The sequence below is a fragment of the Dermochelys coriacea genome, chromosome 15 (genome assembly GCF_009764565.3).
Source record: "Dermochelys coriacea isolate rDerCor1 chromosome 15, rDerCor1.pri.v4, whole genome shotgun sequence".
NCBI lineage: Eukaryota > Metazoa > Chordata > Testudines > Dermochelyidae > Dermochelys > Dermochelys coriacea.
Window position 1 is genome coordinate 23252948 of NC_050082.1, and position 24937 is coordinate 23277884.

The 24937-nt window shown below is 47.1% G+C and overlaps 1 protein-coding gene across 2 annotated transcripts in view; it reads right to left on the reverse strand.

The window, feature by feature from the left end:
• The window catches only part of LOC119843466 (transmembrane protein 132B-like), a 368538-nt gene extending 355055 nt beyond the window's left edge, over positions 1 to 13483 (reverse strand). For both annotated transcript variants that reach the window (XM_043498093.1, XM_043498094.1), the window contains exon 1: positions 13115 to 13483. In XM_043498093.1, the coding sequence (XP_043354028.1) occupies positions 13115 to 13196 (82 nt within the window). In that variant the 5' untranslated portion in view covers positions 13197 to 13483. The remainder of the gene's footprint in view (positions 1 to 13114) is intronic.
• Positions 13484 to 24937: the final 11454 nt, after the last annotated feature.

A 24937-nucleotide genomic window follows, 5' to 3' on the forward strand; every position in this document is an offset into this window, starting at 1 on the left:
TCTCTAATTCCTATGATTCTGTGCAACTGATGCGTGCGGGTAGCTGAGTGTCCCATGCTAAAAAAAGATAAGAGCGCAAGAAGCCCATGATGTGTCTCGGTCTGCATGGCCACAGAGCTGCTGCTATTAGATCAAACTTTTTAGACCCTGGATTTCAACTTCTATAATTAAACTAAAATCTAGTTCACTAAATGCACACACACATTTTCTTTTTTCTTTCCCCCATTAAGCAATGAAAGAATTTAATAGGACTTTGCTCTTCGATGCGGTCTTCTGCCCAAGGGCTTTACAAACACCTGTGACACTTACACTCACCACCCTGTGAGCTGGGACAGCAGCAGCATTCTCATTTTACAGCTGGAGAACTGAGGAACAGACATACTCACTGCCCGATTCCCAGAGCTGCTGAGCACACAGTGACTTGATGAATGTTACCAAAAGAAGTTGTGGCAGAAGCAAGAGTACAATCCAAATCTCCCAACTTGTACTTCTGTGATTAAAGCACCAGACCGTCCTTCCTCCCTTTAAGGTTACTGTGGAGTTCTTCTCTTCTCTGAATCAAAAATGTCCCTCCTGAATGAGTAGCAAACAGACTATTTCTCTTTGGCAGCCACAACTGCTGCGTTTCCGGTGTGCTCAAGGATTCCCTGCCCTACAGTCTATGGATTCTGCCTTTATCTTTCTATAGGAAGTTCTGGGTACCAAATTTGTTCCTTTCAAAGCAGCATATTCCATTAAATGTAATTACTCCCCACCCCACGGCAAACGTGCAGCTGCCAAACTAACTGATAGCAAGTCCTAAACAAAGATATACATTAAGCATGTGTGTCATTCATGAGAGTGGCTGGGGTCTGGAGTCCAACTAAGAGTCTGCTAAATGATGTAAAATGGTTCTTTTTTTCAACTTGGGAAATTCTTTAAGAAAGATGTCCAAGTCTCTTTTTTGACAAGGCAATGCCTGGATCCTGCCGGTGTCCTGAAATCTAACATTTTACATAAAATGCATAAATAACATAAATGCTGTTGCTTCCACTGCTCTCCCAATCAGAGAAACTAGATTAAAATCATCTGCTGGCAGGTTTATTACATGGCCAGCAAGAAGATAAGGGTACCATGCACCAGCCCTCTGCACTTAACAAGAGATGAATCTCTGCTTTGCCATCTGTTTTTCAAATGTTTCCATATTAGCAAAAGAGACCAACGATGTAGGCAGGCACCTTTAACAGAATCGTCTAAAGGATCTTGATTTCTTTCTTTGGTAAGAAGAAGGACTTTTCTTCCTGCAAAAAAAATTATTATCTTCCACAGGCAAACTCTTCACAGAGTTCCCTTAGAGGTGGTAAGATTCCCCTAACACACTACCCCCAACTTAGCACCAGGCTGAGACAGTGGTTCAATACTAGGGAGTATCTGTGCTGTGAGCGGTAAAGTCCCTCATTAGGGACCAACTCAAATAAGCAAGCACTACTCACTCCACGGGGGGAGATCCCTTAAGATCCCAGGGCCCTTTTTGCAGGAGTAGGGATTTTAGACTCAAAGTCTTAACTGGTCTCTGATTTAGGTAATTACATTGGTCTGTTTAAATTCCCCAGTGGTTTCAATTGTTTTCTTCTTCCCTTCCCATTCTGAATAGCTTTGTATCATTGCCGTTTGTTGTTAAAAAAAAATTATATATATATATATATATATATATATATATACACACACACACATACACACACACACACATTCTAACTTCGGTACTTATTACCATAATGTCTGGAGGTCTCGCATTCTTTACTGTATCCAGTTTCACAGCATTTAAGGCCAGAAGGGACCATTAAATTGTCTAGTGGCACCTAATTTTCATCCAGATGCTCCTATAGTTAATCCTTCAACGCCCACGTGAGGCAGGGTTACTGTGAGTTCTATGGGCCCCATTTTTCAGGTGGGGAAGTGGGGCCCAGAGAGACTACGGGCTTAGATCCACTAAGGGACTTTGGCATCTAATTGACACCTGAGGCGCCACAGATCCTCAAAACCTTAGCTCAGCTACTTAACCATGCAGGTACCTAAATCCCCTTGGTCCCAAAGTTTCTATCAGTGGGCAGGCACAAAACCGCTTAAGTCCTTAAACCCCAAGCTCCTTGGCAGCCTAGCTGATGCCCAAGTCTCCAGAGGCGCTCTGGCCATTGCCCTGCTTATCTCACCTGAGGGGCCTGAGCCCGTGGGTGTTCTCAGAGCATGCCTATTGGGCTGGGCCTTACACAAGAGAAATCCAGCAGTGACCAGATCAGCAATGTGCTTTGCTGGGGCTGGGACACGTGCATGTCCCAATCGCCTAGTGGTTAGGGCACTGCCCCAGGTTGTAAGACACCAGTTTTCAAATCCCTGCTCTGCCTGATTTCAAACAGGAACATGAACCCAGGATGCCTGCATTCCAGGGGAGCTCCCAGGCTCCCACACTATTAAGCATTCTGGGTGTGGGGGGGTCTCAATCTGTCATGTTGATCCTGTGTCTGCTTCATATAAATATTCAATGGGCCAGAGAGAAAGACTGACTCTGTAGCCAAGTGGTCAGAGCACTTCTTGAGATGTGGGAGACTGGAGTTCAAGTTCCTGAACCAAATTACTGGGTGGGCTATTGGCCATCATTGCATGGGGGTCACTCTCTCCTCCCGAGAAAGGGCTAACCTGGGTCAGCCCTACTTCCAGGAGGGGCGTCACAGCTGCGAATCCCAAATAGTGTTAGGTGCCTATGTACCGTAGAGGGGTGGGTCCTGAGCCCCCACCTTCCCCTCAGCATTTCCTACTGGCTGACTTAATCCACTCCCTGCTCAGCTTGCTGGTTTCTGAGAATCCCATTTGTAGGCACCTAACTGTCCCCATGCTTTGTACAGGGAACCAAGGGGCCTAACTCAGGGCTGAGAATTCTACTAGGTGGCAGGGCACCTAAAAACTAGGCATTGCAAATTCCTTTGGGGATTTAGCCCTAAGCGACTTGCCCACAGCCACGTCAGGAATCTGCGGCAGCATCAGGGAAGTGAACTCAAGTTTCCCCAACTCTAACCACCAGATCTCTCTTTGGTTGCTGTTTTCCATCTCAGTGGTGGGGGAAGTGATCACCCAAAGAGAATCTGCAAAGCGATTTGAGAGGAGCACAGCTGTACAAATAGAAGATATTGGAAACCGCATAAAAAAAACCCTCATATGCAGTAGGCTCTGGCCTAGTGGAAGACTGTGATGTTTGTTCCTGGCATACATACCTCCCTCCCTTTCATGAGAACAGAACTAAAGTGAAACGTCTTCCCCAAGCTCTGCACAATATTCTTTTTTTTTTTTTCTTATGGTGAAAAATCTGATGCCACACTTTGCTCCTGTCTTTGCCTGAAGTGGCAAAATCTGGAGTACCTCATAAATTAATAAAAGAAAAGGAGTACTTGAGGCACCTTAGAGACTAACAAATTTATTAGAGCATAAGCTTTCGTGAGCTACAGCTCACTTCATCGGATGCATCCGATGAAGTGAGCTGTAGCTCACGAAAGCTTATGCTCTAATAAATTTGTTAGTCTCTAAGGTGCCACTAGTACTCCTTTTCTTTTTGCGAATACAGACTAACACGGCTGCTACTCTGAAACCTGTCATAAATTAATGAAGTTTTCCCAGCTCTAACACCCACTTGTGTAACCAAAGAACAATTGAAAGCCTGTTGTAAGAGTATTTTTGGATTATCATCATTATCACCAACATATATATTGCCCTTATGCCTAGAAGCCAGCCAGGTCAGGATCCCAATATGCTCAGTACCGTGCAAACATATAGCCCCTTTCCCAAAGATCTTACTCTGAATATACCACAGTGGTCACCCTCCAGGGTAGGCAGGGCAGCCGATCATACATCAATCTGAGCCACATAAGGACCTAGACAGAGTCAGATACAGTGTGCCCTTTACCCACTGCTGTAACTCACCTCAGAGGACATCTCTGCATGTCAGTTTTGCCTCTTTGCTTTCAGATGTCGACAGCCTCCACTGCGGGACCATTTGGGAAAATTCCTGACAATATGGAACAGAAGCAGCTTCCACTACCTAAAAAGCACCGAGGGACATAAACAAGTGGTAATCCTCACTGAAAAGCCTTAAAGTGAGAATATTTGAAGGCTGTATTTGGAGAGTGTTTAAGTGCCATAACCACATTCCAATGCACCAGCAGAGCAATTGTCAAAGGTTAGTGCTATTTTTCTGTTAAAAAAAATTCCAGCCACTGCCCGTCATTTAAAGCATCAAGTGTCTGATGAAAATGCAAGGGGCCTGATTTTAATCTCCCTTAACCATCAATTTCAGCAGAGTTGGTCCTCACTTATATTCGTATGAGAGAGCAGAATCAGGCACGCTATCATTGGTAAGTTAGAAAGTGAAGAACAGGCAAGCACAGACTCTGATCTGTTACGCCACTATGTAAACAATTCATGACAGAGGAGTTAGTCTGGATTTACAACTAGTGTAACCAAGAAAAGAATGTGGCTTATTAAACAATAAGTATGGCAAAGTCATAGGCATGCGTCTCTCTGGAAAACATGGTCCACTGAGTGGCTGATAAGTAACAGATTAAGATTTTTAAACCAACAAGGTTTAAACAAAAAGGAATAGGGTTTTACAGAACACATGAGACCAATTTTTCATAACTGGCTGGCTATGCTGCACTTCCCGAATATGCATGGCTCCTTCACGCATGCCAAATGCACAGCTACATGAACAAAACGTGTATCTTTGCACATAGACAGATAAGTTTGCACATACCCATCTGCAGATGCCAGTACCATTCTGTGCCCAGTACTGCTTCCATGGAGAGCTTTACAATTGACATCAGTGGGAGAAGCTTGATGAATTAATGCAGTCTGAAGCTATATGTATCTGTACCCACAGTCACCCCACCCGTGAGCAACCCCATTCAACAACCAGGGGCAACAATCAGCAAGCAAGTCCTTAGCAGCATCAAGGTATCTTTGGCAGGCACATGTCTAGGGAGCTACAGCGTGGGACAGGAGGCACAAAGGTGAAATCCTGGCCCCACTGAAGTCAATGAGAGACTTCAGCAGAGCCAGGATTTCACCTAACATCTCCGTGCAGATGACACGCTGGGGATCTGAGGTCTGGACACCCTGCTTCTCCCATAAGAAAGCAAATCCTGCCACCATAAGGTCCCAAAATATCAATTTGGAGGGAACTCAGTAAGTGGAACCTCAGGGAGTTTTCCCCTCCCCCGTGCCCTCTTCCCGCAGTGATTCCTGCAGCGGGGCCAGTCTAGCCCTATATGGTTCCATTATAAAGAATAAGCAGCACCTACTGTGTTAATGCCAGTTTAGTCACTGGGACAGCAGTGTTTCGAGTAGCGTCTTGAAGCCTGGATCATGCCCAGTAGTAAAATACAACAAATCTAATTGTACCGTATGGATTTTTGTATGTAACTATTTTGGAGTCGAAACCTAAAGAGAGACGATCGATCAGCTAAAAAGTCTGATTTCAGTGAACGGAGCTTTGAGACCAAGCTTGACAAATTGAAGAAAATGATCAAAAATTGAAACACACTGAATGATTTTCTAGTGTTTGAAATATACAGAATCAGGCTGGCGTGTCAGGAACAGAAGAATATTGAGCAAGGACAGGACTGTACTCTCACTGGACCAGATTCGGATTTCAGTAACAATGCCATAAATCCAGAGTAATTCCATTTACTTCAGTGGAGCTACACCAGATTTACACTGGTGTGATGTAAAATCAGAGTGTTTGAAATATATTCCTTTAGTGGGTCTTTCAGCAGGAGGCAAAATATGATTCTACACACACACATAAAGCTCCATTGTGAAAAGTAACCTTATTAGATGAAATATTTAAATCTAACGGATGCTGTACTAACATGTAAAAATAATCTGCATTTTTACACTTCTTGTGTGATCACATTTTAGAAATTTCTTGTACAATGGATACTCTGGGTTTTTAGTGTCAAAGATGTCTCTGCATAAAAATGCTGCCATATTCTGTAGCTAGAGTAATAAGTAGATACACACATATATAATCCCCCTCCACCTCTTCCATTCCCAGCGCTTTTTTGCACACAAGGATCTTCCTGGCCTGCGTACATTTTACAGCCATTAAGGCAGTAAATTCATTAAACCAAAAGTGAGTTAGCTAGGGAAGACCCAGTCCCGAGCTCTCCATGGCTCACCCAACAAGCAGACAACAGCACTGATACCCGCTCACCTGCACAGAAGGAGACAGTACCTCCTGTTGATCAAAAGTGACCACTGCAACCAGTTCAGAAATACCTGGAGGGATTCTAAAGAGAGAGACCCATTCAGCTCTTCCTACCTTCAAGGAGGCTAATTGCAATGTCTTAAGGATGGGAAGGGTTATAGGTGGAATCAGGCTGGCATGTGAAAAGTTGGGCAACTCATCCAGGTCATCCACAGGATACCTAATCTCACTGCTGCCAGGCCGAGCCCCGGCAACAAACCAAGGACCGCTACCAGGAAGATACACTCCAGAGCAGGGCATATGGGGCTGCTAGCCGCCTAGCGTGCACACCCTGCTTAAAGCCCCACGCGCTCCAGTAATTGTGCCACCAGAGACTGAGGAATGATCTCTCCACTGGATCCTCACAAAGTGATTTGGGCAACGCACTGGAGAACAAACAAGTCGAGTCCACTTCAGAAAGCTGTCCAGAACATGGTGATGAGAACACAGAGCAGAACAACTGGTCCAAGACACAGAGGTGCCCACAGAGCTGTCTGAATAAAGCCCCAGGTTGCCATGGCTCTGGAGATATTAAATAGATGAAATGGTTGGGGGTGAACAGTAATGTACCACGGACGATTCCTGAAAGGCACTTGTTAAAATGCGACCACCTTGCAGACGGAAAGCTTGGGAAGATTTCCCTGCCTTTCACTGTTCCTCACCTCTCTGGTCCACAAGCAAATGCACTCAAAGCCTATCAGGCGATGAGCAAACGTGTTGGGGGAGTTTGTGAGCAGGGTGTGAACTCCAGCTGCTTTACTGCACACCCTGTATTTCATTCAAAGTGACCCCCCTTCTAACAGGCTGGGTTAGTAGCAATGAGCAATAACACTAAAATTAGCATTTTCTCCCTTGAGGTGGGCTGTTTCTAGGGCTTCCCTGAAAAGACCATGCCATCCTAGATCTCAGCTCTTGCACCCAGAAAGACACTTGGATCACTTGATACATGTTCTGTTCATTCCTTTTGAAGCACCTGGCATTGGCCATTGCCGGACCATCGGTCTGACCCAGTATGGCCAGTCTTATGCTCCCTTTCACCAAGAGCCATGCACCCTTACATCCAGAGGAGAGTTAATGTACACACCTGCTAATGAATCAGGAAGAAATAACCAGCATATCCCTGCAGGATTCCAACACTGCTAAAGTGTAGGTCAACAGAAGCTGCTGCCACCTGTTGAGCTATTGGTTGCATGGGGGGCAGCGTTCCCCCTGAAGAGAAAACAATGAGCCTATCCTGCCAGTCCCATCATTCCCCCTTAAACCTCCTCATTAGGCCTTCACCTGTATCCTGGAGGCCAATGGAGACTATAAGTAGAATAAAGTCTGCAAGATCTGGCCCTTACTAATGACAACTTCCATGCTCCCAAATGAACTGTCTAAGCCAGTGATACTCAGACTGCAGCTCTTGAACCATGAGTGCCTCTAATGTGTCTCTTGTGGCTCTTTGCAACACGATATTAAACCACTGTGTGATTTAATTATTAACTAATCTAAGTTATTAACCAATCAGGATGCTTTTACTGTGTTATTAACCAACAGTAGTTGATAAAATACTTGGTCAGGCATTTTGCTGGGAGAATTTTATATATATTATATACACATACACTCTTTATATAAAACTAAATATTTAAATATGATATATAGTACTATAGTAAATTAAAAATGAATTCACATGGCTGTGGCTCTTTTGAATAATGTTAATCGCTAATTTGACTCCTGAACCACTGAGATCTGAGCATCACTGGTCTACACTAAGCTCATTAGAAGTGAGGAGAGAAACAGAAAAACAGGAAGGGGAACCACGCTGTGGCTGAAATTCAGTAAATTTGTGCGCTGCTCCCCATCTTATAACTGGCAAGGGCAAAAGGCAAAGAGAGTGGACAAACAGATTTCCCTCAAGTAAACATATTGCATTCTCTCCTCGCTATAACTAGAAGGGAGATGTGGAATATTCTCATTACCTAGAAGTAAAGAGGAGCCGCCAGATGCTTTGAGTAAGATCATTTTAAAATATTCTCCCTATTATGGGTAAACATCAAAGAGTTTGGAAGTTTATTTAAGCAAAAGGACCCAAACCTTTGCATGCTTCTCAGCAGCACAGGATCTGAACCTCTTGACTCTGCAGAACCAGGGCTGGCAGTCTCAGACTGAGAGGCTTGCTCATCAAATTGCCTTCGGCTTCTGCTTCTAAGCAGGTCAGAAATGTGCAAAGAGTCCACTTTCTTGTAGCCCTTTGACATTTCACCTTCTGCTTCTACACAGAACCAGCTGATGCAGACGCAAAGATACCCATCGGATATAATGAAGGCGGGGGAGGAGTTCTGAATATTTCCAAGCCTCACAGAAAATTTGAACTTTGGGTGAAGTTTTGTGATGCCCCAGAAAGTGCTGCTTCTGGAAGGTATCAGCCATGCAAGGTTTTCAGACAATGCTACTTACCACATTTGCAAAAACAAGAATTGGAGGACATGGAAAAATCCCAAGAGGAGTAAAATACACAGGCCACCCGGGAGCTTCCAAATTCCCCAGAGCTGGCTTGGGTTGTCACCAATTTTAATGGCCTCATTGTGGGCTCTGAGGACATCTTCTAAAGCTCAGTCGCAGGGACCAATGGGGAGAGCAGGCAAGAAACAAAAAAGGTACTGAGTGAGAATCTTCCACATGAGACTCCCCTGGGGCTGGGTACTAGTTTTCAGCTTACTAATGACTATATTAGAACAGAGTATGGTAAGCACAAATGGCCCCTGTCTTCCCAATGGGCCAAACTCAAACCCTGGATCTCAACAACCCTGAACTTTGCAATCTCTGAAATCCAGAGCCGGACATGACTTTTGTAACGTGGGGCCACCACTCATTCCCACCTTCATTGCCAAAATGCAAGAGATGAGGAAACCCCTTCACTGTCTACAACAAGTATACAGAATGAAGCCATTTGCTAGACGGGATTTGTATTAGTCTCTAATTTCTAAAGTAGATTTTCACTCCTTCTAACGGCCACACCCCCAGCTCACAGACCATAGACTGTCCTGTCATCTACAACCCATGGTCGATGGGCACGACACAGACCAGCTCTAGTGTGCAGGTAGCATGGTGAACAGGTGCAGTAGATTAGACAGGCCAAAGAGAAGAGTGGGACTGTCAGGTTTCACAGTAGCAGCCGTGTTAGTCTGTATCCGTAAAAAGAACAGGAGGACTTGTGGCACCTTAGAGTAACACATTTATTAGAGCATAAGCTTTCGTGAGCTACAGTAACACCCATTGTTTCATGTTTTCTGTGTATATAAAATCTCCCCACTATATTTTCCAGTGTATGCATCTGATGAAGTGAGCTGTAGCTCACGAAAGCTTATGCTCTAATAAATGTGTTAGTCTCTAAGGTGCCACAAGTCCTCCTGTTCTTTTTACGGACTGTGAGGTCTTCGTCAAACACCAGCCTGAACTGCAACTGCACTGCTCATAAAGGCCACAGTAGTTTGAAGAGCAGAGGTAGAACGTTACAGAAGTCGGCTAAGATGGTACATTTCCAGCAACAAAGCGGGTTTTCATATGTATAAAAAAAGTCAGAAAGGAGACGCACATTACAATGAGTAAGAAAAAAAAAACCTACTCCATTGCTACATAGACAGAGGCAGCAGTGGGTTTCAACCTGGGGGTCCACAGACTATATATAAGATTTCCAAAAGGATCCACACCTCCATTTGAAATTTTTTAAAGAGTCCACAAATAAAAAAAAAGGTTGCAAACCACTGGTCTCCGGCTCTAACCATCATGACATCAACTGCTGGGTCTTACTCAGGCAATTAGTATTTCAAAAAGTCAAAAGCCTGCAAAGGACTATTGCATGTAACCAACACAATGACACTGCCCAGGCTATGTCTGTTGATGGGGATGGGAGGAGGGGATGTTAAGCTTTGGCAAGCAGAGAGTCCCAGGTCTGTTTTCTCACGTCCCCCAGGGCAAGCTGATAAAACACTTTTGCTCGCCTTGCTGGGGAGAGAAATGTACGTTGTACCTCGCTATCTGTGAACTGGCAGCCGGACTGGGGATTAGGAAAAGTTTCCCCAAGTGAGTCTCCCAGGACAGGCTCCGCGGTGCCGCAGAGAGGAAGGTTTAAGTGCAGAGATGCGGAAAGGTACCCAACGCCATGGAGAAGATTGCCGAGTTTCCCTGTGCTCTAGGGCTATGAGGTTCAAGCTCTGCCTGACCCTTCCTCTTCTTTCCCCCCGGGAAGGCGCATATCCAAGAGGGCTGACAACTGACTCCTTTCTAGCGAGCAGTTACGAGCATTTTCCCATTCTCTGCACCCATAACTCAAGGGTCCTTCTTGAAATCTGTCCCATTTGCATACAAAGACTCCTTGTTATAGTGCATAGTGGTAACTGGGCTACTGCATTCACATCACAAGGCTCACTCATGTTTAATCTGAAATCCTTCAATAACTAAATATTCAGCACGAGTGTTTCCATACTCAGCGCAAGCTAAATGCCTGCAACCCAGTGTGGCAGCCGTGCGGCTCAATGGTCAATACAAATAGAAGAACTACCGCGCAATTTCAGCACCGGCGCATCTAACTTCAGCTTGTTTTTAACTACCATTATTTCGTACTAAACCGCTGTGCGGGACCCCACGCCCCCAGTGGAGAGTTCAGCTGTTCCAGGAGAAGGTCCTTCGAGATTTCTGCAAGAGCATGGGATGTGATGTTCGCCCCAAAGCCACCAAGAGGAAATCTGACCGCTTCCCCAGATCAGAGGGGGGACCCAAAATAAAACGCTGCTCTCACGCTCGATTGCAAACCATAATGCAGGTATATTATAGTTTAAAGTCGGTTGCTTTCCAAACATGAATTAATTGGCTCATCTGTTATGGACCTGAAACCCTGCAAGATGCTCAGATGCTCATGGGAGACGCTCAGAGCCCTCAACTCCCCACTCAGGTAAGCTTGCAGGATCAGAGCCGAAATATGCTAGCAAAACTACCGTTAGGGCGAGTCTTTAGTCTTGCAAGAGTTGTCCCACTGGGCTCAATGGGGCACCAGTTGTTTTAAAGCAGAACCCCCACTGTCTGCAAAGATATGTGAATGCCGTGATACGGCCCAAGGGGACTAGTCCGCTTAAAGACAGGCTTTGTGGGAGGGGGACCTTTCTTTTCCAGCTATTCCTGAATCCTTGTTGCTATTTATCAAACCAAGAAAAGCATGCGGCACACTGCGTCCTGCCAATCTCCTTACAGCCAGGAAAGGTGGCACTAGCATCGTTTCACCGACGAGTTTGAAATTCCTGGGTTTTCTTTCAAAGAAACCGCAAAACCCGGGGGACTGTCCGGTGAGCATTTCCCCCCAGGGAGTCTCCACCGAGCGCTCAGCGACAAAACCCCCCCCCCAACTCACCCCCCCCCCGTACAGTCGGGTCTTTACACTTCTGCTCACTCGCTTTTCGTGAACTCTGCCCTTGCCCCAGAGCTGTCACATCCGTAACTTTCCCCAGGATTTCTTGTTTCAGAGTAGCAGCCGTGTTAGTCTGTATTCGCAAAAAGAAAAGGAGGACTTGTGGCACCTTAGAGACTAACAAATTTATTAGAGCATAAGCTTTCGTGAGCTACAGCTCACTTCAAGTGAGCTGTAGCTCACGAAAGCTTATGCTCTAATAAATTTGTTAGTCTCTAAGGTGCCACAAGTCCTCCTTTTCTTTTTCCAGGATTTCTTGTAACCACCCAGCGGTCTAGTTTCCCTCCAGAAAGTTGCCAGGCCCTCGGATTCGGGGCTGTCCCCGCCGATCGGGGGGATGATTCCGGACGGGGGGGCCTCGCGTGATAAACAAGTCGCAGGGGAGCAATCCAGGGGAACCCCCGTGGCGAGACAGGGGCTCTCTCTGGCACACGGGTGGGCGGTGATATTTCACCTCGCGAGTCCCCATCACCGCTGGGATTCGCAAGCCTGGGGCGGGCAAACCCGGGGAAATCCAGCTGGCTTCATGCTACCTGCAACCACCTCCCCACGGCTGGCGGAGGCATTGCCGGACATTCAATTTGCCGGCCCCCCCCTCCGGCCTCTGGCCGCCCACCTCCCGCTCTAGGTGTCCCGCGGGGGTCGCCAGCTGGCCGCAGGGGAGGAGAGGCGATGAAGCCGAGCGGGAGGCAGGGGTGGGAGAGAAGGCGACGGAGCCCAGTAGGTGGGTGGAAGCAGCCGCTGCGAGAACCCCCCCCCCCCCCCCACACACACACACACACACCTCGTTCCCGACTGCGAAAGCTGGAGCGAGTTTTGCCAGGGGCCAGGCAGGGCTTATGGGGGGGGGGGGTCGCCCCAGAGCGGACAGCTGGGACCTGCACGAGGGCTGCTATTTCGGGCACCCCCCTCCCCAAGGAGAATGAACCCCAGGACCCTAGTGGGGGAGAGGGGCCAGCCCAGGAAGGGACGGTCACCCCAATGGGCAGTGTGGGAGGAGCTGGCCCCCCCCCGCCCCGGGGTGAGAGAGCCGCTCCCCCCCCCCCCAGCATCCTCAGTCCCCCGCGGACAGTTTGCACCGGGAGGGGCGATTCCGCCTTAAGTTTATTTGCGCAACTTCGCGCGGCCCTGACCCTTCCCTTCCCCTCCCCTCCAGCGCCGCGAGCGAGGGGACGGAGGCGCCCGGCAAAGGGGAGCGGCGGAGGCTGGGGACACGCGTGGGAGCGGACACGCCAGCGAGCCCCATCCTCCCCGGGGCACACGGGAAACCCCAGCCCCGCCGCGCCCCCCCCCCCCGCACATGCCCCGCGCGCGTCCAGCCCGCAGCCTCGGGGGGCCGCAAGTGAAAACCCAGCCCCAATAGCGAGGAGAAACTTCGGGGGTTGGGGGGGGTTTGTTACCTTTGCACAGCAGGGCAGCCAGCGCGAGCGCCAGCACGGGGCACCTGGGCACCATCCTCTCTGCTCCATCCCCAGCGGTCATGGCGCGGAGCTATTTGCAAAGGGGGGGGGGGCGGAGGCGGATTGAGACGGGGGGGTCTGAGTAAACAGATCCCCCTTCTCCCCCCTTGTGGTTAAACCCCAACCCCCCCCCCCCAAAGAAACGGCTCCGGCCCGCCAGCGATCACCGCAGCCCCCGGGAGAGCCGAGCCCCCTGGGGCAGGGCCGGGGCGCAGCAGCCCGTCCTCCCCGGCGCACGGCGGCTGGCCCCGCGGTCTCCGCTCCTCCCGGCGCCGCGGGGGACCCTGGCCCATCCCCGGGCGCCGCGAGGGCTTGCAAATCCTCCCCGGCGGCCGGTCCCTGGCGCGTCCCCCGCCGGCGGCCGGAGCCCAGCCCAGCCCAGCCCGGGCGGCTGCTGCGCTTCAGCCGGGGACCGCCCGTCTCACCTCCGAGCGGGGCGCATCTGCGAGCGGCGCCAGGATCCCCCCCCACTCCCGGGCTACAGCGGGGGGGCTGCGAGTGACGAGCCGGCAGGGCCAATGGAAGGGGGGTGGGCTGGGAAACGGGGCAGGCTGGGGGGGGGAGAAGGGGGGCGGACACCCTGGGAACCCCCAGGAGTTGCGGGGGGAGGGGAATCGCCTTTACCTGCCTGGGCTGAAGCCCGAAGGGGAGCGGGGGGAGCCAGCGAGGCTCGGGGAAGGGGGGGGGATTCAGTGGGAGCGGGGGGCCGGGCAGACTGGCCGCTGCCCAGCTGTGCTGGCCCCTCTCCCGGGCAGCCCGCGGATCCCCTGCCCCGGGATAGGCCGGGAGCTGCGGCTGTAGGGATCAACCCTCGGGAGTAGGGCACAGGACGGGGGGGCACCAAGGAGGAGCAGCCGGGGGGGGGCGGCGATCTCAGCCAGGCTGGCCCCCGCCTGGAAAACCACCGTGGGGAGGCCGGGAGAAGCGGCTGCGCGGGAAGTTGTTCAGCTCCGCCGGGCTGGGAGAGGGGGTGGGGGGCACCCCGCGGAGCCCCCGAGCGCCTCCTCCCCGCCCGGGGGAGCGCAGGGGCCGCGCCCCGCTGGGGTCCCGCTGCCGCACTCGCTCCGGGCCGGAGGAAGCGCCGCGTTCAGGGGTTTCATCGCAGCCCCCGGCTGGGCTCCGGGCCGCTCTCGGCGTCGCTCAGCCCAAGCCTGGGAGCGGCCCCCGCTGCTAGGGCGGGTGGAGGTTTGATTGCCAAGCAGGTGCGGAGCGGTTGGCCCTAGGAGGGGCCAAATCCAGGCCAGTCTCCCCTGATGAGCTGAGATCCCTAGGGCAGGACCGAGTCCAGGATTTCTCGGGGAGGGGGAAGGCGCTTTTATGGGACAGTCAGTATCAGCTTGGGGCTGGTTTCCCGGCAGGCTGACTTTCTCCCGTCTCTGGCTCCAGGCCCAGTTCCCAGGAGAGCCAGATACCTGCCCAGGGGGGAGCCAGGGCACTGAAGTCACTCACTGGGGTCCCAGCAGCTGCAAGAGAGAGGAGCAAACAAGGCCCAGGCTTTCCCATTCTGCTCTTGGCTCAAAACTCCCCTGAGCCATGGACCACCTGGCCACAGGGCTGGTTTCAAACCAGCTCCATAAACAGAGCGCAGGTAAGGCAGGGTCCTGATTTAAAAACAAGTAGAGCTGGTGCTTCCTTTGAACCCATCTTAATTCTAGATGTTTGTCACGCTGCCTCTTTGTAACTAATGAGCGGTGCCTAGCTGTTCAGAAGGTCCTCAGCCACCATGAAAAGCTGTCTTACTGCAGAAAAATGAAACTTACTGCAGAAGGATTGAGGCTCTTCTTTACTAACATGACAGTAACACTCAGACTGTACAGACATGTAGCAAAACACAGCCCCCGCCCCCACAGAGCTGCAATCTGTACAAAATAATCAGCAGGTGATGGAAAATACCAAGAGCGAACCACAAATGTTGGGTTTTTTTGCTCTGATTTCTCTAGGTGACTGTCCCCACCCCTCTTTTCATTGTGGTCACACTAGATTGAGCGGGCGAGTGGATGCCTCCAAGATAAGGACAGACCTACTGCAGCAATTTCTGAAGAAGCTTTTTATTAGCTAAATGTGTCGCAGCCCTTCTGCGGTGGAAGAATGTAAAATGGCCTGTTCCGGAGAGCAGCAAGAATGCATGAAGGCAAAGTTGCATTGGGCCTGGCTTTCCTTTATACTGTGTGCCTTATTCAGGGGATATCAGGTGCATGGTGTGACTCACCAACAGGGGGCCTTTGCATGGTACCACCAACCTTGGGAATCAAGTGAGCTGTAGCTCATGAAAGCTTATGCTCAAATAAATTTGTTAGTCTCTAAGGTGCCACAAGTCCTCCTGTTCTTTTAACCTCAGGAATGATTCAGAGGCAGCTCTGGGAATGTTCAAAAGCTGCAGCCCGTAACTTTGCCTTCCACCCCCAAAAGCAAAGCTAAGGGCATCACTGCCTGCCTTCCTTGGGTGCCCAGCACTCCCACCGAGTTCAAGCAATGGCACAGGGAGCCTTTTGTGTGCTGTAGAGCGGATGCAAGTCAATTAAGAACTGCACAAAATGGCAAATCAATCCTCTACGCTTTTCGGTTCCTCTGGATTCACAACTGCACACTCTCATAGCAATAATATCGAGCACTACAATGGAAGAGAGACAAGGGACAGCAGCTGCCCAGAGCACAAAGCTTCTGTTCTCAAAGGGGTTTCTCCAGGGGGAGAAGAGAGAGAGAATTCTACTTTTTGTTTTACTTTCACATATTGAAGTTGTTTTTCACCATGAGTATCACCCTGAAAAATCCTCCCCAGGCTAAACCCCATAGATCCATAGCAGCCACTGCAATGTTTAAAAAGTACCTGCTGATTCTGCCATATTTCTATAGTGTTGCCCCCTTTTGACCCAAGCACCCAGTCAAAGTTTAGGGTCCTATGGGTGTTCCAATAGGGAGTAGAAACTGGTGGTAGTCTGGTATTTCTTTGATGTAGTGTTGTTTATTTACAAAGAAATTACAAAGTCCTGTTTCTCTGAAGCAAAGAGAATCAAGTAGCAGGAAATGGCTTCTTTTGCTTAGAGTAAGTGCTTTTCAGCCTGCACTCCTGACACAAAAATCTCTCCCTGGTTTTCTTGCAGTGTCAGCCATCCTCCTTTCAGTTGCTCCTTGAGGCAGTCTTTCTGTCTCTCGTTCTCTCCTGTTTTTCTTCTCTGTTCTCGGTTTCTTCATGTTCTGCCTTCTTGCACGCACCCCCAAAACAATATTCAGCCAAAGCTCAAGCATGGGTTCACACGCTCCTTTTGTCTAAGGTGTGGGGCCTGTTTTCATCCCTCATCCAATCACGCCCCGGGCAGAGTTCCTTGGGGCAATGCCCATTGACACCTTTGAGGAGCCGTGGGCGCTGTCAGGGTTTCTCTGCTCAGTATCCTCCTCCGGGTCCCTGAGTTTTAACCCTCACTCCCCTCCCTATTTTCCCATTTGTTGTCTCCAGTACTCGCTTGCAGCCTGGGTCCAATGGCTCCTCCCCCTCAATGGAGGGAGTGGGGCTATACTTTGGGCAGGCCCACCTGTCCTAGCACATAGGTGGGGGGTTATGCTTTCAGTTATTAGAACTGAAGGGGGAGTTCATATCTATCAAACTCAGTCCCATAACATGGTGTTACCCAGCTCATAATGCTGGTTATAAAGAGCGGTTTTGTTTTTCAGATGGCCTCTCCCAGCCCATACAAGCCCAAATGTAACTAACATCATCTTCCCACAAACAGATGAAACGACATCCATTGGATTTTATATGACTAAATATGTATGTAGTTTTCAAAAGTAAAAAGGGTCCGATTACATTTTCAGAGAATTTGAGGCATTTGATAGTATAATTTCTTTGCTTTCATAAAATACTAAACCACGTATTAAAACACTCAATTTGGCCATGAGCATCTTCAGAGCCACTGTTAATAGATGCCCAAGTTTCAGACAAAAGAATCTCCCACTCCACTTGGAGGAGAATGTGTGTGAACAGCATCCTGACAGCTGAGCATCGTCAATCCCGCCTGATTGATTTTTGGTTTTGAAGCATGTTGATCTACCCAGAAAAAGCAGAGAAACAACCAGGGCATCCTTCCATGAGAATGGTGCAAGAAACCTCACGTCCCTAATTTACGGGTGGCAGAATGGCCAAACTACCCAAGGCAATGCTGCACAACAGCACTGGGATTAAATTCTGAGTCAGAGCCTGACCTCCTGTATATTCCATCCTTACTACCGTGTCTCATTTTATGCATGAAGCTATAAGATTTCTTACCCCTCTTTTAACTGCAGCAGTTAAAACGTATAATGGCTCCCCCTACAATCATTTTGCTGCAGTTTCAAATAGGGCTTCTTCTGACAGCCGGCTTTTGGGAAGTGCTGTATTTATGCACGTTGCCTCTTTCCTAAGCATGAATTTAAACCTGCAAACGCTTCCAAATGCGAGCCTAGGAACAGACTAGAGGGAAAGGCTCAGCTATGGAGTCTGAATTTTAAAAGCACAGGGTTTACTTATAAAAATTTTGGTTCTGATGCAGGGATGCAAGAGGCTGCATTGTATTTTGAATCCTAACTTTAGTCACTAAATCCAAGCCAGGTTGTTTTTCAGTTCAATAAATAAAGCAGAGGTTTCCAAGAAGCAGCTGGCACGCTGGTGTGGATTTTTGATACAACCTGCTTTGTCCATAAACAGCATTCTCCTTTCCTTTTGCACAGCTTTTGTGGTTAAACACTTTTTCTTTTTCCTTTGCCTGAGGATTGCTAAATTTTGGCAAAGCTTCATTTTTATTTCAAGATAAAATAAAGAGTTATTTCCAAGGGAGCTTTGCAAGGAAAGGGGGAAGTAAAACAAAATCCTCCTCCATTGGGATCTATTTGGAAACAGTACTTAACAGTTGGGATTACTCACTGTAAATAAAAAGGGCAAAATTACTGCCTGTGAATTTCGTGCTCTTGAGAAGGAGGCACTGACTTCACTGGTTAGACAGCCAGGTGCTTTGTAAACTCTAGCAGAGCAACACAGCCCAGATGTGCAATCCCAGCCTGGGTCCATGCGAGTAGAAATCCCACTTTTAACAAACTGGGCCAACTTGGTGTGTTTGCAAAACAAACATCTACTAGGGACTAGGTGAAGACCACCAAACCAATTTCACTGAGCTCCAAATAGTACTGAGCTCCTGTCAGTAGCAGTAAAATGTTTTTAGTGCATTAGCCCACTGGGTCACCAAATCACCTACCCTAATGCAAAATTAAAATGAGCTCAGATAGTGAGAACAATAGATGACATCTGCAGCTGATCTCCTCCTGCTCTGAACTGACTAATGCAGATCCTCACTGCCATCATCCTTCGCTGCAAAAACCCCCCACAAAAACAAAAAAGCATTGTTCTCTACAATATCACTCTTGCCTCTGTTCAAGAGAACATAATTATTTGGAGTCCCCAGCTCCTGGGCAGAATTTGTCACATCTGTGAATGATCCATAATGTAGGTGTGCGCCATCTGCCTCTGCAAAACTGGAGAGAGAGGGGATTGCATGGTCATATCTTGGAATGAGTGTTATTGACGTGGCACAGCCACACAGTGTAAGAAAAGCAGGCAATGGGCAGCCCTTTCAATGGCATGTGGCAGCAGCATCTTTGTAACCAGAGGGAGGAGCTGAACTGGTTTCTCTGCACATGGATTGCTTTGCTTTGTTCTGCATAACCTGCCTTGCTCTGGGTCCTTGCTTTCACAGGGACTCCCTTTTGGGAGATGGAAGAAAGCCTCAGTCCCACACAGCACCTAAATGCAGATCAGCAGGGTCCCCCTCCCCCATCAGGCTGCAGTAGCTATCGATAAGAGATTACACTCAGAAGCTAACAAGTACTTTGGGATACAGCAGGAGACACGGGTCCATCCTGCACTTCAAATTTCCACAGTCCAGCTGGGAGGGAATAGGGTGTGTTGATTACACTTCTTCATCTAGATAAATGTCAATGGTCCATCCCTACCGCTTAAGTGCAGAAAAGGCAGAATGACCATCTCTGCACCATGGCCTAGTTGCAGTTCCAGGGCTCACGGGGTCCTGGGAAAACATCTCCTGATTTTTGCTTTGATTATGAGTTAAAATATTTTTAATTACCTAGAGTCTCCCCAGCAACTGAAGGATTTTTTTCTTGCCGGCTAAAAGGCAGTGTCTGGGTGGTCACAATCCAGGACCTGAGCTTTTCCTGTGCATCTGTCCTTACTCAGCTGGCCAAGTTACGGCCTATTGATAAAAGAGCAAGATTCCCCTCTAGTGGTCACTCTCATTATTGCTGGAAGGAGAAAAAACAGACAACTGGTGCAAAAATCTCTCACATACATGTGCAAAAAAAAAAACTCTCTCTCTCTCTCACGCACGCACACACAGAAAAAAAAATCCTAAAAGTAATAATAAATTCCCTCAAATGTGTTTCAATTAAAAAAAAATCAAACTACTAGATGTTCCTGAGCTGCCCTTGAAAAAAAATTCACTGGCTCTATCCCCTGCATCCAAAAATCTGCTGCAAGAACAAAAGTTTCAATATTCACTAAAAAGCAAACCTGAGTCCTTTAAGGATTGAGTTTTTAATATGATTACAACAAAACTGCTGGGAGAGAAAAAGGAAAGAGGAGTTTAACAAAACGTATGCCCCTGGGTTCTTCCATGCTTTTGTAAATATGTCTCTGGGTTTTTCTTTTCCCCTTTTCACGAGCCAGCTTTTCTGTAGCACTTCTTGTAATCCTGTTTGCCTCCTTAGCAGCTATTATTGTCATAAAATTTTTAAGTCTTATGTTTTACCACTCCATGCAAACGGAAACAAGAATAAATGCTTATCTTTCATTAGGGGAAAATGAAATGGTATGTAATTGTGAGACTCAGAGAAATAAAAGAAGTCCAATTCATTCAGGAAGAATTGGGCCAAGGCAAGTAAAAGGAAACTCGGAGGTTTAAATTTCTTTAAGGAAACATAGGGTTAATTAAAAGAACTCACTGCAATAATGAAGATCACCTTGCAGTCTTATTTTTTATCCACCATAATAAAATATTGTATGGCACATTTAGCTGCTAACTCAGCTTTAATGGGCCCAAAATAAGTTTAATTGGATATGTTGCACATTGTTCAACATCCTGTTTCTTTCCCAGAAAAGAGACTAGCTACTGGCAATCAGCCAAGTGGTGATAAGGAAGCTAATGTTACTGACCTAAGGTAAACTTGCCCTTGACCTGGATTCCCTCAATGACTAAGGCTTCCTTGAGTTAAAACAGAGAAGAAAGGAATCAATTCTTGTTTCTCTAGAATTAGGTTAAGTATCCGCTTTCTTCCTTGAATATCTGTTTGAAGCATCTACAAATGTAAGGTGTTCAACAACATTTTCCCCCTTCTCTTAGAAGTAGTAAACAGTTATTTGCTAACTCCCCTGTACTCTAGGTGCTGTACAAACAAAAATGCATTCCCCTGCCCCAAAGAGGTTACTAGCATACTTCTCCACAGTCTCCCCCTTACCTATAAAAACCGACATAATTCCATGTCCTTCATTAGCTTCTCCTAATCCTATCTTTGAGTCTTGTTCCATGCTGCCCAAAATATTGTGAGCAACCTTCCAATCCCAGTGTTCTAACCTCCCCTTTAACTCCATCTCATCTTCTTATTCAAATCCCTTTAAAAGGTTCAGTTTTTTTCCAGCCCCTGCCAAAATAGTAACCCACAGCAATCAAGGACCTTCCCCACCCTTAAATAGGAGAAATAGCAAGACCGGACAAGAGCAGAGCATCTGGAAATCCTTCCATTATTGCTATGAATTTTTCAATTAAAAATAAAACCTAACTAGTGTTGAGAGGCAAGATAGATCCAGAGATTCTGAAAACCTCTGATGAGTTAATCAGGAAGTATCAACTTATATATGTAACAGTGTAACTGGCTGATAGTGATCAGTGGGATTTCATTAGTTGCATACATGATTCTTTAGATCAGCATCTTCCCATACCTGGGGGAGAATATAAGCAATAAATATGTAGGCTGGGGTAGTCAATAGGTGGACAGCAGGCCAAATCTGGACTGCCAGATGCTTTTGAATGGACACTGAATTATTTTTATTTACTAATTATTATTATTTTATTATTTTCTCTGCAGTCAGGACCTTCACTATTCCTTGACCAAGAAATTTGGACCTTGACAAAAAATAATTGACTACCCCTGAAGGGGGTTTCTCAACCAGTCATGAACTTTCTTGTTGTAAGTATAATGCTTTTATTTTACATTTTTTCTACAGAGACCTTTGACTGCAACATAAAACCATTCAGCCAGCCAATAAGAGGGGAAATGGCCTCATTTGTATTTACAAGTTGTGAAATGGGTTTCCCCCATTAACACAACTCTTTCATTTTCTTGTGGGCAAACATATTTGTCTTGCAATAGATGGTATGATGGGATAACATGATTTTTGTAATTAATTGATCTTTAAATATTCATGGTAAATAGGCCCAATGGCCGGTGATGGGATGTTAGATGGGGTGGGTTCTGAGTTACTACAGAAAATTCTTTCTTGGGTATCTGGCTGGTGAATCTTGCCCATATGCTCAGGGTTTAGCTGATCGCCCTATTTGGGATCGGGAAGGAATTTTCCTCCAGGGCAGATTGGAAGAAGCCCTGAAGGTTTTTCGCCTTCCTCTGTAGCATGGGGCACAGGTCACTTGCTGGAGGATTTTCTGCTCCTTAAAGTCTTTAAACCACAAGTTGAGGACTTCAATAGCTCAGACATAGGTGAGAGGTTTTTCTCAGGAGTGGGTGGGTGAGATTCTGTGGCCTGCATTGTGCAGGAGGTCGAACTAGATGATCATAATGGTCCCTTCTGACCTTAGTATCTATGAATCTATAAAATCTTAAAACAGAAAAAGAACAACAGGAAGGCAGACCTTGGAGGATTTTGTCACAAATGCCAGGGATTCTGTACAAATCAACAGTTGAAAATTAGATGTTATCAGAGATAAAGGGTATCAGAATGAAAGAGCTTTTCAACACAGAATGCACTGGGCATGGTAATCCTCTGGTAGGGAAGGAGTACTTGTGGCACCTTAGAGACTAACAAATTTATTACAGAATAAGCTTTCATGAGCTACAGCTTACTTCATCAGATGCATACAGTGGAAAACATAGTGGGGAGATTTTATATACACAGAGAACATGCAACAATGGTGTTACCATACAGACTGTAACAAGAGTGATCAGGAAAGGTGAGCTATTACCAGCAGGAGAGTGGGGGTGGGGGAGAGGTAAAGGACCTTTTGTAGTGATAATCAAGGTGGGCCATTTCCAGCACTTTACAAGAACAGTAGGACGGAAAATAAACAAGGGGAAAGAGTTTTACTTTGTGTAATGACACTCCCACTCCCAGTCTTTATTCAAGCCTAAGTTAATTGTATCCAGTTTGCAAATTAATTCCAATTCAGGAGTCTCTCATTGGAGTCTGTTTTTGAAGTTTTTTTGTTGAAGAATTGCCACTTTTAGGTCTGTAATCGAGTGACCAAAGAGATTGAAGTGTTCTCTGACTGGTTTTTGAATGTTATAATTCTTGACGTCTGATTTGTATCCATTTATTCTTTTACGTAGGAGACTGTCCAGTCTGGCCAATGTACATGGCAGAGGGGCATTTCTGGCACATGATGGCATATATCACATTGGTAGATGTGCAGGTGAACGAGCCTCTGAGAGAGTATGGCTGATGTGATTAGGCCCTATGATGGTGTCCCCAGAATAGATATGTGGACACAGTTGGCAATGGGCTTTGTTGCAAGGATAGGTTCCTGGGTTAGTGGTTCTGTTGTGTGGTCTGTGGTTGCTGGTGAGTATTTGCTTCAGATTGGGGGGCTGTCTGTAAGCAAGGACTGGCCTGTCTCCCAAGATCTGTGAGAGTGATGGGTCGTCCTTCAGGATAGGTTGTAGATCCTTGATGATGCGTTGGAGAGGTTTTAATTGGGGGCTGAAGGTGATGGCTAGTGGCGTTCTGTTATTTTCTTTGTTGGGCCTGCCCTGTAGTAGGTAACTTCTGGGTACTCCTCTGGCTCTGCCAATCTGTTTCTTCACTTCAGCAGGTGGGTATTGTAGATGTAAGAACGGTGGATAGAGATCTTGTAGGTGTTTGTCTCTGTCTAAGGGGTTGGAGCAAATGCGGTTGTATCATAGAGCTTGGCTGTAGACAATGGATCGTGTGGTGTGGTCTGGATGAAAGCTGGAGGCATGTAGGTAAGTATAGCAGTCAGTAGGTTTCCGGTATAGGGTGATGTTTATGTGACCATCGCTTATTAGCACCGTAGTGTCCAGTAAGTGGATCTCTTGTGTGGACTGGTCCAGGCTGAGGTTGATGGTGGGATGGAAATTGTTGAAATCATGGTGGAATTCCTCAAGGGTTTCTTTTCCATGGGTCCAGATGATGAAGATGTCATCAATGTAGCACAAGTAGAGTAGGAGCATTAGGGGACGAGAGCTGAGGAAGCGTTGTTCTAAGTCAGCCATAAAAATGTTGTCATAGTGTGGGGCCATGTGGGTACCCATAGCAGTGCCGCTGATTTGAAGGTATACATTGTCCCCAAATGTGAAATAGTTGTGGGTGAGGACAAAGTCACGAAGTTCAGCCACCAGGTTTGCCGTGTACATAAAATCTCCCCACTATATTTTCCACTGTATGCATCCGATGAAGTGAGCTGTAGCTCACGAAAGCTTATGCGCTAATAAATTTGTTAGTCTCTAAGGTGCCACAAGTACTCCTTTTCTTTTTACAGATACAGACTAACGCGGCTGCTACTCTGAAATCTGGTAGGGAAGTTACTTCTATAATAGGAGCTATTGGGGTTTGTTTCAGGCATTTTCAGCATCAGAGCACAAAGTGATGTAGAGAATCCAGCGAGTCACTAAGTACAGGGGAAGTCTGGATTTATTTTCCTCCATTAAGTCTAAAGCAGTAGGTGTGACACATTAGCAACACCACCAGAAGGGGATTATTGGGGAATAAACCCTCCCCAAGAAATGTTGCACCTCAATCAATGCAATAAATAGTTACAGATGCTAAAACATGGGCATTCTCAAAGCATCAGAACAATGAATGCTTATTGACTGAGCCTGCTCAATCTGTCTGAGCTTCTGGTTCTGTATCAGTGGCTGAGTTGCTTTCAAGCGCCTTGGCTGGTTTAGAGCGAGTCTTGTCTTTGCACGTTCTTATGGTATGAGAGCAGCACAAGCAAACTGATGAGACACTGTGGAAGCAGCCAAGACACACAGAACCGTGGCTGCCATGAGCAGGCTTTTCCACACCTGGTTCTTCAAATAAAAAAAAAAAAAACTGTCTCAGGAAAAGATTTAAGTGATGCTGGTACGCTGTTGATTGAGTTTTCCTTGTGCTCAAGTGATTTTTATACACATAAGCAAACTGTATATGAATGATGGGAAAGAATTTGGATCACCACCAAGTCTGGGGGTTTTATTCACCAGAATCTCAGAATATAGTTTCAGGAATGCCCCAGGTTAAACATTAAGGCTGAGAAATAGGCTGAGGATGGTAAGTGCCCAAGTCCCATTGGAAGTTAGGCACCAATTTTCATAGCACCTTAGAAAATCTCAGGCTAAGATCATGCACTCTTGGGATGTTCGATAAATAGAAAATATTGGAACATGGCTGTAAGCTTGAATATCATTAATGATGGGAGAGTCGTCAGAAATGTCATCATTTGTCTGAACAAAATCTGATCTAATCAGCCAAAAATCCACTCCCACCCCCTTTTT